General features: G+C 45.3%; 1 protein-coding gene across 3 annotated transcripts in view; it reads left to right on the top strand.

Annotated features, from left to right (window-relative positions):
* NF1 (neurofibromin 1) overlaps nucleotides 1-15036 on the top strand; it is a 175617-nt gene that overhangs the window by 41450 nt on the left and 119131 nt on the right. For all 3 annotated transcript variants that reach the window (XM_035139245.2, XM_035139246.2, XM_035139244.2), the window contains 13 exons: nucleotides 594-840; nucleotides 1417-1490; nucleotides 2148-2231; nucleotides 3077-3517; nucleotides 6399-6538; nucleotides 7313-7435; nucleotides 8236-8319; nucleotides 9091-9207; nucleotides 9869-10050; nucleotides 10142-10353; nucleotides 10874-11035; nucleotides 11810-11913; nucleotides 13256-13391. In XM_035139245.2, the coding sequence (XP_034995136.1) occupies nucleotides 594-840; nucleotides 1417-1490; nucleotides 2148-2231; nucleotides 3077-3517; nucleotides 6399-6538; nucleotides 7313-7435; nucleotides 8236-8319; nucleotides 9091-9207; nucleotides 9869-10050; nucleotides 10142-10353; nucleotides 10874-11035; nucleotides 11810-11913; nucleotides 13256-13391 (2106 nt within the window). The remainder of the gene's footprint in view (nucleotides 1-593; nucleotides 841-1416; nucleotides 1491-2147; nucleotides 2232-3076; nucleotides 3518-6398; nucleotides 6539-7312; nucleotides 7436-8235; nucleotides 8320-9090; nucleotides 9208-9868; nucleotides 10051-10141; nucleotides 10354-10873; nucleotides 11036-11809; nucleotides 11914-13255; nucleotides 13392-15036) is intronic.

Raw genomic sequence — 15036 nt, 5'->3', positions numbered from 1 at the left:
GTCATACAGAGCACTACTGCTGCTGCTATTACTGCTACAGTAGTTAGAGGTACTATTTCAGAACTTAGTCAATTCTGATACCTCACCGTGCAGAGCAGCCACACAGAACCAAGACGTTCCTAGTTCTGTATCCCATCAGCTGCTGAAAGCTAGGAAGAACACATCAGTGATAGAATTAGGATCACTTAGAAATGTACTTGCTGAAGCAAGAATAGCCAATGATGTGCCCACTAGAGATACTGAACTACAACAATGAACACCCATAATCTCTAACCACTGGCCATGCTGGCTGAGGCTAGTGAGAGTTGCAGTCCAAAACATCTGGAAGGCATTTCCTTGGCTGCTGCGTGCTTGAAACACCCTTCGCTGAACATCAAGGCCTCCCATTCGAATCAGCTGCAACAGTCTAGAGGGGTGAGAGTTGCAGTCACAACAATGTCTGGAGGGCTGCAGGTTCCCCACCACTGATCTAGCTCAAAAGAGAGCTGTATTCATTTGTGCTCTGCAGACGTCCTTGAAACACCATGGCTTGTCTTGACTGTGTTTGTGGAGAGCAGCAATGGTTAATGTGGCCTGTTGTCCTTTCTCCCAAGGAAAGTGCTGCAGGCTGCAGCGGGACGCCGATATGCCGTCAAGCGCAGACCAAATTGGAGGTGGCCCTGTATATGTCCCTCTGGAGCCCTGACACCGAGGCAGTGCTTGTCGCAATGTCCTGTTTCCGACATCTTTGCGAGGAAGCGGATATCCGATGTGGCGTAGACGAGGTGTCGGTTCACAACTTTTTGCCCAATTACAACACCTTTATGGAGTTTGCTTCCGTGAGCAACATGATGTCAACAGGTGAGAAGGTGTCTTGTCAGTTGAGCTTGGGAAAATTGAACAAGAAAAGAGGAGGGTGGAGTGCACTTTTAGGTTGGTGTTTCAAGCTGGAAATTTTGCTTTAAAAATAATAAACGTTTTAAAAATGATACAGTGGAACCTTGGTTCTCAAACTTAATCCTTTCCAGAAGTCGGTTCGACTCCCGAAATGTTCGAAAACCAAGGCGCGGCTTCAGATTGGTGCAGGCACCCCGGAAACAAAAGCTGACAGTGGTAACGGACGTTTGGCTTCCAAAAAACGTTCGAAAACCAGAACACTTACTTCTGGGTTTTCGGCGTTTGGGAGCCAATTTGTTCGTCAACTAAGCCGTTCGAGAGCCAAGGTTCCACTGTACATTAAATCCCATTAACCAAAAAATGTCTCTGTGAAAACTAAAGGGCAATTGTTTGTTCAAAGGCAAGCATTAATGCAGATATGTCCTGTCAGTCTCTTTTGATTAAGGATGTTTATTGGTAGAGGAAACTTACGTAAAGTTTTCAACAAAGCAACCTTTTAAAAGTTGAAAATGTACTGAATTTCTGACCACATGCCTTTAGGAAGAGCAGCTCTCCAGAAAAGAGTGATGGCATTGCTAAGGCGAATTGAACATCCGACGGCAGGTAACACCGAGGTATATTATTTCAGTTTTCTAAAAGTATTCTTCCTTGGCAGCCGGATAACACTGGATTAGCACTTCCTAACAAATGTTTCCATGGCAGCATTAAATTAAGGTATCAGAAAATAGATTAAATAATAAATATATACACAGAAATATGAAAACAAACCTTAAAAACATCAGATTACATGAATTCAGTGCACATTGTATGATGGCCAAGTCACACTTCATGGAAGGCCCTCTTTAAAACACAAATTTTCAGCAGCCCCTTAAAAGCAAAAATACTGGTTCCCATATTATTTCAGTTGTAAGCTGCTGCTGCTTCTTCTTCTTCTTCTTCTTCTTCTTCTTCTTCTTCTTCTTCTTCTTCTTCTTCTTCTTCTTCTTCTTCTTCTTCTTCTTCTTCTTCTTCTTCTTTGTTTTGTTAAATTTATATATCGCCCCTTCATCCGATTACAGAGAGCTGGGACCAGAACACTTATTTAATTAATTAAGTACTTTATATCCTGCTTAATGGCATAGTCTCTAAGCTGGGTATGGTAAGGTTAAAATGCTGCAATAGAGATAAAAATCAGTTTACACTAACCATAAAAATCGTAAAACCTACTTGGTGCCATCTGGTATTTTCTGGAAGGTATTTAGAACAGTTCTTTTTCTTTTGTCGTGTTCCAGGCTTGGGAAGCCACACATTTAAAATGGGAGACAGCTACAAATTTGATCCTCAACTTTCCAAAGGCTAAAATGGAAGATGGCCAGGTAAGGCCTTTCATAAATATCTTGCAGGCCTTTTTCTCTGCTTCTCTTTAGCATCTAATGCACAGCAGCAGGGATCCTTTGGCTGTCTGGTTGTTGCTGAACTACTACCCCCATCAGCCCTAGCAGGCATGGCCATTGGTCAGGGATGATGGGAGTTGTAGTTCAGCACCATCTGGAGGGCCAGAGGTTCCCCACCCCTGGTCTAATGTGCTACCCTTCAGAGAATCGAGCTTTATATGGATCTTCTCATCTTGCTGGCCCATACAGCCAAGATCTATTGTCTTCTTCTTAATGCTCTTTCCTGGTTTGCTGACTAATAATGCTTAGGGAAAGCCAGGTACTGTAGTTGATTTTTTTCTTCAGACCCGTCCCTGGTTGCCACTCCCTCAGCCATAGCACATCTTGTGCCATCCACCAAGCCATCTTTTGAGAAGGAGGTGGCAGTTTGCTTTGGGAAACTCCAGTTTGCTTTTCAATAAAATTCCTAGATCAGTTAACAGGGGAAAACAGGAAACCAGAGAAACTAATGTTACAGTAGCACGGCAGAAGCACCTAGAAGCAAATCTATTTCTGATGGTGCCATTGTGGGTTGGATATTGGATCAGAAGTCTGGTTTCAAATTTATACTTGGGGATGAGCTGTTTTTGAAAGCACGGGCAAGTCTGTTTCAGCCTCGGTTTCTTTCTGTAAATTGGGACTTACGATGTCCTGGGGTTGCTTTGGTGCAATTCCCAGAAAGCATCCTGCTCTGAAAAGAAATAGCCAAATAACAGGTGAGTGGTCTGAATTTGCATCGCTGCATTTCTCTCTCCCCACCTCCTGCCGTGATGTGCAACTCTTCCCAGGTCGCGGAAAGCCTCCACAAGACCATCGTCAAGAGGCGAATGTCCCATGTCAGCGGGGGAGGCTCCATAGACCTTTCGGACACAGATTCTCTGCAGGAATGGATCAACATGACTGGCTTCCTGTGCGCGTTGGGCGGGGTGTGTCTGCAGCATCGCAGCAGCGCCGGGTTTGCGACCTACAGCCCCCCCATGGCCCCCGTGAACGAGCGCAAAGGCTCCATGATATCCATGCTGTCGACCGAGGGCAACACGGAGACCCCCGTGAGCAAGTTCATGGACCGCTTGCTGTCGCTCATGGTCTGCACCCATGAGAAAGTGGGCCTGCAGATACGGACCAACATTAAAGATCTCATGGGCCTGGAACTGAGCCCGGCACTTTACCCCATGCTTTTCAACAAACTGAAGAACAACATCAGCAAGTTCTTTGACTCTCAAGGGCAGGTAAAGGGGTTTGCTCTAATGCAGAGATGGGCAGTATTCTGGGGTCTGCATTCCCCAGGGAAAGTGGTCAGGAGCTCTCTACCTACATACAGTGGAGGCTGCCAAGCCTACCCATTTCCTTCCTTACAGCCAGTCCAGAGGGTGGCCTTGGGTGTCCAGCTCCTCCTCCTCCGTCCCAGTTTTGCCCTTGTAGAACTCAGGAGGGTGGGGGCAAAACCAGAATTAGTTGGCTCTACCTGCCATTGGCTCTGGCTCCACTCATTGGTTGGGCTTCCCGCCTTTTGCTCTGGCAATCCCACACCAGCCAACGCAGCCTACATTGTGATGAGCTGGAGCCAAATCCAAAAGTGGGCAGTCGGATGAGGGCCGCGTGTTTGTTTGTTTTTTACATTTCTGCCCTGCCCCTTTCTTCTGGGAAGTCTTGTGTGAATTAACCAAAGTGGGAGGCTGCAAAGGTAGACTGCAGAAGGGAAGTGATAGTTAGAAATGAGATTGGTGGAGAGGGACATTCCAGAGATGGCTGAAATGGTCATCCTTGAGGAACAGACACAGCTTCACACTTCTCTTTGAAGACCAAGGCTCCACCGCCAAATATCTTTTTGATATTCTGGAGTTGTACTGCCTGGCAGTGGAGGGAAATGATTGACTGATGCTCCCCCCTCCTCCTCTTGATATAAATTCTATTCCATCCCTTGGGCTCATAGGATCCCCCTCCCTCCATCCAATGTTAATAATCCTGCACTAAGAAGTTTATATTAAATGGAAATCATTTGATTTGTGAGGTGAAAGAGACCACATGGGGGAAAAATGACAATGGCAACAACAAATCCATTATAAAAATCTAAAAATGTCCGCAGTGCACCAAAAACCAGTTGTTGCAAGAAGCTGTCCAAAGGGGCAGCTTTTGGGAATAGTTTCCATTTTTCAATGCCTGCTTATTATGGAGGTGCTGTAAAGTTTGCTGCGCTGGGTGGGGTGCAGAGTTCAGGTCAAGGTGTGATGGTTGCTTCTGCAACTCTGCCTAGGAGGTCAGTAGCATAGGATACTTTGGTCCTTTGAGGAATTTAACGTGTGATCAGTGAGCGGTATATTGGCTACATACTGTACTTTCCCGTCATTGGATGTACCTGTACCTGTTTTATTTGGCTAATCAGCCAGTTTTTCCCATGAGTATTTCAAGGGTCTTTGAACAAAGGGGCCGGGGGGGGGGGAGAATGTGTAAACAATTATTTATTTTTATCCTGCTTTTCAGACAACCATTGTCTCCAAAAATGACTCCAGGCAACAAAAACTAGAGACAGGCCCTACCGTCAGGCTTGCAAACTTTAAAAGAGCAGACACAATAAAGGAAAGGGCGAGTGGAGGGAAAAGGTAGAGGAGAGGGGGAGCTCAGTCCTTCCAAGGCCGAAACAAAATGGTGAGCTCTAAGTGGGTGTGCTGATCCAGTTTGAGCCAGGCTAATATCCCTTTGCTTGATGTGCCTACTTGACTAGCAGTTGGTGACTCCTGGTCCTTTGTCCAGTGGGTGGCGGTCCAGTGTCTTTTCCCCTTCCCTTTGCAGTCCCAAGGCAACAGGTAGCTGTTGGAGGAGAGCATTTTTTTTCTGGCTGAGAGCTAGCAAGCAAGCTCCCCACAGCTCCTCCTCCTTTGGGCAGTAGGTGAGGCCAGGTCGGTCTCCCTTTCAGCTCAGTCTTCTTTCTACCTGGGAGGCCCAAGCAGCCTCCCTGTGGATCCTGGCCCTCTGAGCTTGGTTCAGAAGCCAGAATGTATGCTCCTTCCCAATAGCCCAATGGCTATTGTCAAGTCGATTCCAGGGTGTTGGTTGAAGCAGGGAATGCTATAACCCAGACTTCCTCAAACTCGGCCCTCCAGATGTTTTGAGACTACAATTCCCATCATCCCTGACCACTGGTCCTGCTAGCTAGGGATCATGGGAGTTGTAGGCCAAAAACACCTGGAGGGCCAAGTTTGAGGAAGCCTGCTGTAACCTAAATGAATATATTGTTGTGCAGTTAAAATCAATCGGATATCTTTGTTTACTGGTTTCTAATTCCAATTGATCCCATTTATTACCGCTAGAATAAAAAAAGTGTAAATTCACCTGGATTTTCTAAAAGTGAATATGTAAGGGATAAGCGAAGCCCCTAGAACACTTTTAGACTGGGAGTTTATGCCCAGCTTACCCCTAAATTTCAGCCCAAACACTAGTTTGCATTTTTGCACCAACACAGCAGACTCGGGGGGGGGGGGTTAACTTCAGGGGGTTTCCATCCAGGCAGTTAGCTCACCCAGACCTGATTACCGTAGTTTCAGCACCCAATTTCCTATATTGGGTGGCTCCCAAATTTTGCAGCATTTTAGTGAGACTAGCAAAATGTCAATAGCTCTGAGGTGTCCACGGATGTGCACAGTGCCTATTATTAGCCCCCTCCCAGCAATAGGTTTGATTGCATTTCTGTACCACCAACCTGCCAATGCGCTCAAGGCCATGTTTCTATTTAGTACTTCTGTAGAATGAAAAGATAAAATAATACAACAGAATTTCCTTAGGCTGTTGGTAGTCCCAGAGCCTTCTCCTTGCCTCCTGCCTTCCCCTTCAGGGCTTTTTAGCAGCCACTGGGAAGCTGTAGGAGGGATTTCCCCAATTCAGTGAGGAATATCTCTTCTTTCAGAGGCAGCCAGAAGCAGCAAATTTGCGTGCCTGTTACTCATCACAGATATAGAGGTCATTAAGTGAATAATTACACTTGTTCCCCTTTCAGCCTATGAACTCAGCTTGGTTTAGCACCACTGGGTATTTCAATTTTAGTCTAGGCTTATGAGTTTTGTTGACATGCCAGCCAGAAATCTCAAACTACAGCAAACTTTGCTTCTGTTACAGGTCTTGTTGAATGACAGCAACACCCAGTTTGTGGAGCAGACCATTGCAATTATGAAGAACCTGCTTGATAATCATACAGAAGGGAGTTCAGAACACCTGGGACAAGCCAGCATTGAGACCATGATGCTGAACCTTGTCAGGCAAGTTGTTGTTGTTGATACCACTGCAGTTACTGCTACATTATGTTACCAGCCCTTCATCCTAAGGTCCTAGAATGGCTTGCAACAATTCAAACACAACATAAATATTAAAATACAGTATTACACAATATTTAAAGCAGTTTAAAACCACTTTAAAAAGTTAGCCCTTACTAGTTGCCTACAGGAGATTGAAATGGTGAGGGGCAGGACTGGGACTCCTGTGAACCCCTCACTATTGGACTCCAGCTTCCATCAGCTGCCTGCCAGCCAGCATGGCCAATGGATCAGGGAAGATGGGAATTGTAGTCTAAAAATCTTTGGAGGACTACAGGTGCCCCTCCCCCCGATGTACTGGTTCTTTGGACTCCTTTGGGAGGTTGTGGACTCTCCCTTTTTGGAGGTTTCTAAGCAGAGATTGGATGGCCCTCTGTCATGGATGCTGCAGTTGAGATTCCTGCATTCCTCCCCCAGGCTGAATTCCTCACCTGACACCTCCTAGTTCAGGTACCATTTTAAATAAGTCTTGACTCTTTTTCTTTTTCGTCATCATGCTCTATGGCCTATATTTTTACAATCGTAGTAAGATGGCTTACTCCCAGCATTTAATATAGGCCTGTGTGTTTATCAGAAAAATACCTCTCAGACTGTTATTGTTGTTGTTGTTTGTTGTTGTTTTGACATGTACTGGTAATTGCTTTGAAAGTGTCCACAGCATGCTCGAGTCCTTGGAAGGAGATTTAATCTAAACTCGGGCTTGGGCCTGTTTTTTCACAGATATGTGCGCGTCCTTGGGAATCTAGTCCTCGCCATTCAGATAAAAACTAAACTCTGTCAGCTCGTGAAGGTAATGATGGAGAGGCGTGATGATCTTTCCTTCTGTCAAGAGATGAAATTCAGGTGAGGGTTGGTGTTGCCTTAGTGAGGAATCCTGTGCTAATCTTCTTCCTGTTTTTCTTGGAAATAGTTGATTGAGGTGGACTGTTTCTTGCCACAATGATTATCCCTATACCTAGTTATGTCTCTGTCTATCTGTCTATCTGTCTATCTGTCTATCTGTCTATCTGTCTGTCTATCTATCTATCTATCTATCTATCTATCTATCTATCTATCTATCTATCTATCTATCTATCATCTGATGGCTAAATACATTTAAAGCCGAATGCAATGTGAGGTTGGCTCCAGGTTTGGGTGGGTCCTGGGCAAAGTTTCCTCTGATGGGTGGGCATTCCTCTCCGTTAGCGGGCTTTGGGAGGATTACCTCCTGTGGTAAGAATTCGCCTCTGCACCTGTTTGTTACCCAGGTGAAGAACATCCACCTTCTAAATAAACCACAGAACAAGCAAACTATTTTCAAGTCTAGCATCCAGATTTAGGGAGCCAGCTTTTATTATAGCTGTTGCAATAGAACAGCGCTCACTCAACTCAGTGTGTCAGTTGAGAAGGTCTGCCCCGAGGAACTTCAAAACAAAAGCTTATATAGTAGTTCAAACACAGCAAACAAAGTGTCATACGATGGGAACTGAGAGATGCTCAGGTAGTGACGAAATGGCAAATCAAGAGGTGGTTTTGGGTTGAGCTCTCTGTGTGTAGATGTTTGGTGGAAGGTATCTTTTTTAGCGTTTTAAAAATACACTGCTATGTTTTTGCTTTAATTTAGTATAACTGTTTTTTGAATCTTCTGTAATATCCAATTTTAGGAACAAGATGGTGGAATATCTGACAGATTGGGTTATGGGAACATCCAACCAGGCAACAGATGAGGATGTGAAGTGTCTGACAAGGTGAGAGAGGATTAAGATGCCACATCAGAATCTTGCAAGAATGATGCTTATCTTTTGCAGAAACAGGACAACAGAGATTTCTTTTTGAGGGGTGCTTTGTTAATAGCAAGTGGGAACTAGCTGCTGCATAGGAGTCTGTTTTCCACTAACTATAGGATGGGGGAAAGAAAGAAAGCTGATCCAGGATCATAACACCTGCATATTGATTTATATGAGTGTTTGCATTGCTTGGCCTAGGCTGTGGGTCCAGTCTTCCCATTTCTAGTGGCCTGTAAAAATTAGCAGAGGAGACAACAGGTGGTCCTGCCTCATTATGAGATAGTGGTGTGAGAAAAGGGTATTTTCTGTGATGGCTTCTCATAGACACAACTCCCTGCCTACGGAGGTATGCCTGGCTGTGTCTCTGTAGTTTTAGGCCATTGGTTAAGAAGCATCTTTTTCAGTGAGTGTTCAGAGGAGAGATCCGATTGCTACCACTTCTGCTATTAGTAATTGTTACTCGGTGATTTGTTACGTGTTTTCGAAGGATTGTGGTGTTTTTGCGTGTTCTTCTCTATTTGCCTTGTAAACTGTCCTGTGGCTTGTGTCAAGGGCAGATTATGAAACATTTAAATAAAAAAGACACCCACAGGCAGAATGGGGAAGATGTGACCAGTTGTTTCTGTGTAGCACGGCAAAGGGCAGGAGCAAAGCTCTGGCCCATTTTCAGAATGTGTGAAAGGGGTTGCACTTTCCCCACTCTAATGATGGTCTATTTCCTGCTTTGTTCAGAGATTTGGACCAAGCAAGCATGGAAGCTGTGGTGTCTCTTCTCGCGGGACTTCCATTACAGCCTGAAGAAGGAGATGGAGTTGAATTGATGGAAGCTAAATCCCAGTTGTTCCTTAAGTAAAGGCCCTTTACCTTATTTTATTTAGTATCCGGTTAACTAAAACAGCTAGAATTTTATTACCACTTGGGCATTGCTGACACATCAGCCTTGTGGAAGGGCAACAGGTTTTGGTCTGTAGGACTTATACAAGCATAACTGAATCCTGAAAGGACAGAGCTGTTATGTGGTCCAACTTCTCGAATCTAGGAAGTCAGACATCGGCCTGTTCTGGATGGTGTTGCACTCCCCTGGGAGCAGATTCGTAGCGTGGGGGTTAATCCTGGATCCGACATTGTCGTTGATGGCCCAAGTGGCCTTGCTGGGTTCCTGTTTCCAGCTTTGGCTGGTTCACTGGCTACTCTTCAGTGATAACTATTTTCAGGGTAGCTTCCCAGTAAAACAATAAAATACATAGGAGAGAGAGAAATTAAAAGGACAACAGAAGGGCCAAATACAAGGTTAAAAGACTTGGGAAACTACAATGGTTTTTTCCTTGTTCCAGAAAATGATGAGATTGGAGCCAGGGGGATTTCCTTGGGGACAGAGTGGGGCATAGTGCCTAGACACGTATCCTTTTGGGAAAAGTTGGTTTTGTGTAGGAGAGATGGATTCCTCATACTAAAGGGCAGGGGGAACTGTTTCTCCAGAGAGATGCAAGCCACTGTGTCTCACTTTTAGGTACTTTACCCTGTTTATGAACCTCCTCAATGACTGCAGCGAAGTCGAAGACGAAAGCGCGCAAACAGGCGGCAGAAAACGAGGGATGTCCCGAAGACTGGCTTCGTTACGACACTGCACAGTCCTGGCCATGTCAAACTTGCTCAACGCAAACGTGGATAGCGGCCTTATGCACTCAATAGGTAAAACAGGAGAACTTCACCGTAGCTGAGTGAAGCGCAGCAAAGTGCAGGGCTTCATCATCTAAACGTTTCTGTTGTTGTCTGCTGGCAGGGTTGGGCTATCACAAAGATCTTCAGACAAGAGCGACGTTCATGGAGGTCCTCACCAAAATCCTGCAGCAGGGCACAGAGTTTGATACCCTGGCAGAAACTGTCTTGGCAGACCGGTTCGAGAGATTGGTGGAGTTGGTTACCATGATGGGTGACCAAGGAGAGCTGCCCATTGCTATGGCTTTGGCGAACGTAGTGCCTTGTTCACAGTGGGTAAGATGCTTTTGGTTATTCTTGAATGTTCTTTAGCACTGGTGAGTGCTGGGTGCGAGCAACTCAGCGGGTCATGTGCAACCCTCAAGGCTTGTTTGTGGCCACTGATATGAAATGTATTGTTGCTGATTAAAATTACTTGCTTCTTTTCAGGCTGCAAAGGGGAAGGTTATGACTGGAGATGCAAAATAATAGAATGAGATGCACACAGGGAATATTGTACAGTTTAAACTGGAGTTTGTTGCCATCAGAGCTTCACAAGATGATTTACTGATAGAATATATTCCTATTTCTGAATGTAGAAAGCTGCCTTTCCCGAGTCAGACTGCTAGTCCTTCTAGCCTGGTAGCACCCACTCTGACTGGCAGAAGATTTCCAGAGAGAGTTCTTTCCAAGCACTGTTTCCTTATATCCTTTTTAATTGGAGATGGGAACCCACCATCCTGACCTGGCATTGTTCTTGTTTGCCACATAGAGAATAATCTTTAGGACTGGGTTTTATGTGTTTTGTTTTTGAAAGGATGAACTGGCTCGTGTCCTGGTCACCCTCTTTGACTCCAGACACTTGCTCTACCAGCTGCTTTGGAACATGTTTTCTAAAGAGGTTGAGCTGGCAGACTCGATGCAGACGCTCTTCAGGGGAAACAGTCTGGCTAGCAAAATAATGACGTTCTGTTTTAAGGTACGTTTGATCTTAATAAATTCAAAAGAGGAAAAGAGGCAGAGAGAGAGGGGGGAGAGAGAGAGAGAGAGAGAGAGAGAGAGAGAGAGAGAGAAAGAAAGAAAGAAAGAAAGAAAGAAAGAAAGAAAGAAAGAAAGAAAGAAAGAAAGAAAGAAAGAAAGAAAGAAAGAAAGATGGGGCGGAAGGCTCACCCAGAACACGAAATCTGATGGATTCAAAAGATTTTCGGCGTCTAGGTACACCATTGCAGTTGTGCTCTTGTCAGATTAAAATCACTTCAGTGCAGACTGTGTCTTAAATTCCATAGATGTAATCCAGCAAAGTGGTTACTTGGTTAATTCATTTTTAAAGCCATCAACTCTAAAATGTGGGATTAGTTTAAACTGTGTCCTGATTTTACTAGGGCAGCACATTTAACATTAAAAACCAAAACAAATAAGTGCATATTCCAAGCATGCTACAGCATTGTGGCATAAACCTTTATGAGCTAGAATCCGCTTCATTAGATGCATGAAGTGTGATCCTTAGTTGGCAGAGAGCTGTCAGTGGTGTGGAGCTAGGCAAAATACAAAGCAAAATATGGCAATGCCTGAACATGATGGAGATACCCATTTTGGCAGCAGCCCCACATTTTCATTGACTCTCTGAAGCCTTACTGACTTCTTAAAGCAGTGTCACCACTAAAAAGCACAGCGCTGCTCTCTTTTTATAATAATAATTATTATTACCTATACAAATTTGAAATTGCCAACCGGATTATTCTCTCTCTTGCAGGTTTATGGGGCAACCTACCTCCAGAAGCTTTTGGAGCCTTTATTAAGGGCAGTAATTACATCAAATGAATGGCAGCACGTCAGCTTTGAGGTGGACCCTACAAGGTTTGAATCTGGGTGGGTGGGAAGGAAGCGGGGGGGGGGGAGGAAGTCTGCAATATTCTGCCTGCTTTCCCCCTAACACATTGCAGCCCAGCCACCCTCCACCAGCAAGCCCCATTGCTTGAGGCCCTGATCCTAACTCTAAGCAGGTAATGTAGGGTGCAGCAGAGTGGCCCTGAGCGATTCTTCACATTCAGCAACACCTGGAGGGCAAAAGGTTCCCCACAGCTGCCTCTTACCAAAGGCAGACAGTGTGATAGCCTCCACGGTGTTGTTGGACTAGGGTTGCCAGACTCAATAGTGTGCCTTTAATTGCCCTGCTCTCTTTTGAGTCTGGAAACCTTAAAGAGAAACCAGCAGACCCTTTGCTTGGAAATTAAACAAAGGGTCTGCTGGTTTCTCTTCAAGGTTTCCAGACTCAAAAGAGAGCAGGGCAATTAAAGGCACAGAAGTCCTGCCCACTATTGAGTCTGGCAACCCTATGTTGGACTGCAACTCCCATCAGCCCCCACTAGCGTGGCCAGTGGTCAGGGATAATGGGAGTTGTAGCCTAGCAATATCTGGCAGACACCATGTTGGCTGCCCCTGCCTTATAGGGAGAGGTCGAGAGTCACAGCAGGCATATTGTAGTCACAGCACCCGTTCTGGTTTCCCTTTGGGTAGATTTGGAGCTCTCTGGATGCTATGCCTGCTTCCGGATCAGCAGGGAACACCGCCAACTCTTGCTCCAATCTCTCGCTTCATTAATCTATCATAACCTGCCTTCAAGTTACAAATCTGAATCCTCAGATAACGGCCAGCTGTGCATGACTGATATGACATTACTGTTGTTCAGGGCTTGTTTATTTTATTTGTGTTCTGCTTTTTAGCTTGGCTGCCAGAGTACATTACAATTAAAATCTGGTGCAGTGAAATTAGGGATATTATGTAGACCAAGCTCCAGGCTCGTCATAGCAGACAGGAGGGGGCAGAAATTTGCAGATGGTCTCAGACTAAAGCTGGCTGATGGTAAGGAGGCCAGCCCACAAAAGCAGCCCTTTCTGCATTTTGATGCCATCCAGATGCCAGGCTTGGGGGATAAACTTACAGACCAGTCCCATCTGCTGCTTGGAAGCTCTCCAGCATTGTAGCTAGTGATAGGCAGAAGGAAACAAAGCTGTAGTTTGTGCTGGAGAAATCCTAGAATTGCAGAGTTGGAAGTCACCCAGAGGACCATCTGGTCCAACCCGCCTGCAATGCAGGAATAGGCAACTGCCCCATACGGGGATCGAACCCGCAGCCTTGGTGTTAGCAGCACCAATAAAGTTAGGGAGCCTGGGAAAGCCTTAACAGGCCTGTCTTACAGGTTGGAATCTGCTGAAATCCTTGATGATAACCAGCGGAGCCTTCTCCAGATGACAGAGAAATTCTTCCATGCCATTATCAACTCCTCTGCAGAGTTTCCACCTCAGCTTCGAAGCGTGTGCCATTGTCTCTATCAGGTATGCCTGACTCTGGCAACACTAGGTTGTACATTTCGTTGGACAGTGTTGGGAAAAGGGTGGAGAAGCTGTGCCCCTCCAGGCGTTGTTGGACTGCAACTCCCATCATCGCTGACTGCCGTCATGCTGGGTAGGGCTGATGGGAGTTGGGAGTCCAGCCACCTCTGGAGAAGCACTACTTCCCCCTATCTGTGCCATGAAGGTCCCTTCTGTTGCAGCTGCATTGGGCCTATTGCCTGAGGAAAAGTTAGAGACAATCTCGGTGGTTGAAGGAAGCCTCCTTATAGAAGAAAGATGGCCAACTGGCTCAGAGAGATGTGAGCCACTCTCCTCCTCAAATTTTTTGTCTGTGTCTGATCAGTGCAATGCTGATGGCTGTGTGGTCTTTGTTTCTTCCCCAGGTTATTGACTGACAGGGTTGAGGGGCTCCCTGGCCTTGATTCAACAAGAAAGAGCCTTTTAAACCATTTCAGATCACCCTCCAAGGGCACTGCTACTGATTTATTTATTTTTGAAATCTTGTTTTCGTTGTGTTTGCTTCTGCGGGACTAGGGAAATTCATGCACAATAAATTACACCTTGGTTGTTACCGGGGCCAGCCTTTTGCCTTTGCTGATGTTTTGATGCATCACCTACTGTTGCAGTGATTTACAGAGTTCCACCTGTGTGCTGTTATATGCACTGTGCAGAGCACATGAGTTGTGTCCACTGCCTGTACTTGAAAGGCTAGCTATATGCTTGAGAGATGAGCTTGTACATTCATAAGAATCTCTTTATTCTCCTGGGACTGCCCATTTGAGGATGCAGGTGGGTGGGCGTGTGTCATCCAGTCTACATGAAAAGCTTCTTGCACGTCTAAAAGTAGTAGTTCAAGGAAAAAGCAGCTAGACTACAACGGCCCTGGTTATAAACTCTAAACTTTTTTAGTAGCTTGCGAATATAAAAATTAAAATACTTGCCTGCTAAGTTGCATTCAGTGCTAGTCCTAGATCCATTGAAATAAATGGATGCTAACTTAGGCACATTTATTTCAATGGGTCTCCTCTGAGTAGGAACTAGATGGATACAGACCTCTTTTTCTGTGCTGGCTTGAATGCTAGACACTTGGCAAGGTGGTTAAAAAAATGTTATTTCACCAAACAATTTGATAGAGGAGAGAGAGAGAGAGAGAGAGTGCTTTCCATCTTCTATGACCAGTGTAGAAACCAAGAAAACTGGCAGAGGAGAAATGAAAGGATCCCATCTCTTCTCTGCCAGCTCATACACTCACCTGCATGGAATTCCTGGTTACCTAGAGCAAGTAGGTGAGTTGTTCAATGCAAAGAGTGTTTAGGTTTGTCCCCCTATCCTTGGGTGGTGAATTTAGTAGTGCATTCTAAAGTAGTCCTGTTTCAGGCAGCATCACACAATATTTCTGAACTGGATGGAGCCCTGACAAAGAGGAAGGAAGAAAAGCAGGCTTGATAAAGGAGTAAATCTGGATTTTGAACTGAGTGGGTAGGGAGCCTTTTTCTGGGGGCATGTGCCAGTGGTGGGTGGGGCAGGAGATGGTGGCCCTTGCCTTTTGCACAGTAGCCTGCATTCCAGCTATGAGCAAGCAAGAAGCATTATTATCACAGTTCAAGGTCACACTTGAGGGTGTGGG

This window comes from Zootoca vivipara, chromosome 15, assembly GCF_963506605.1.
Source record: "Zootoca vivipara chromosome 15, rZooViv1.1, whole genome shotgun sequence".
Taxonomy (NCBI): domain Eukaryota; kingdom Metazoa; phylum Chordata; class Lepidosauria; order Squamata; family Lacertidae; genus Zootoca; species Zootoca vivipara.
This window is presented reverse-complemented; position numbering and strand designations above follow the sequence as displayed.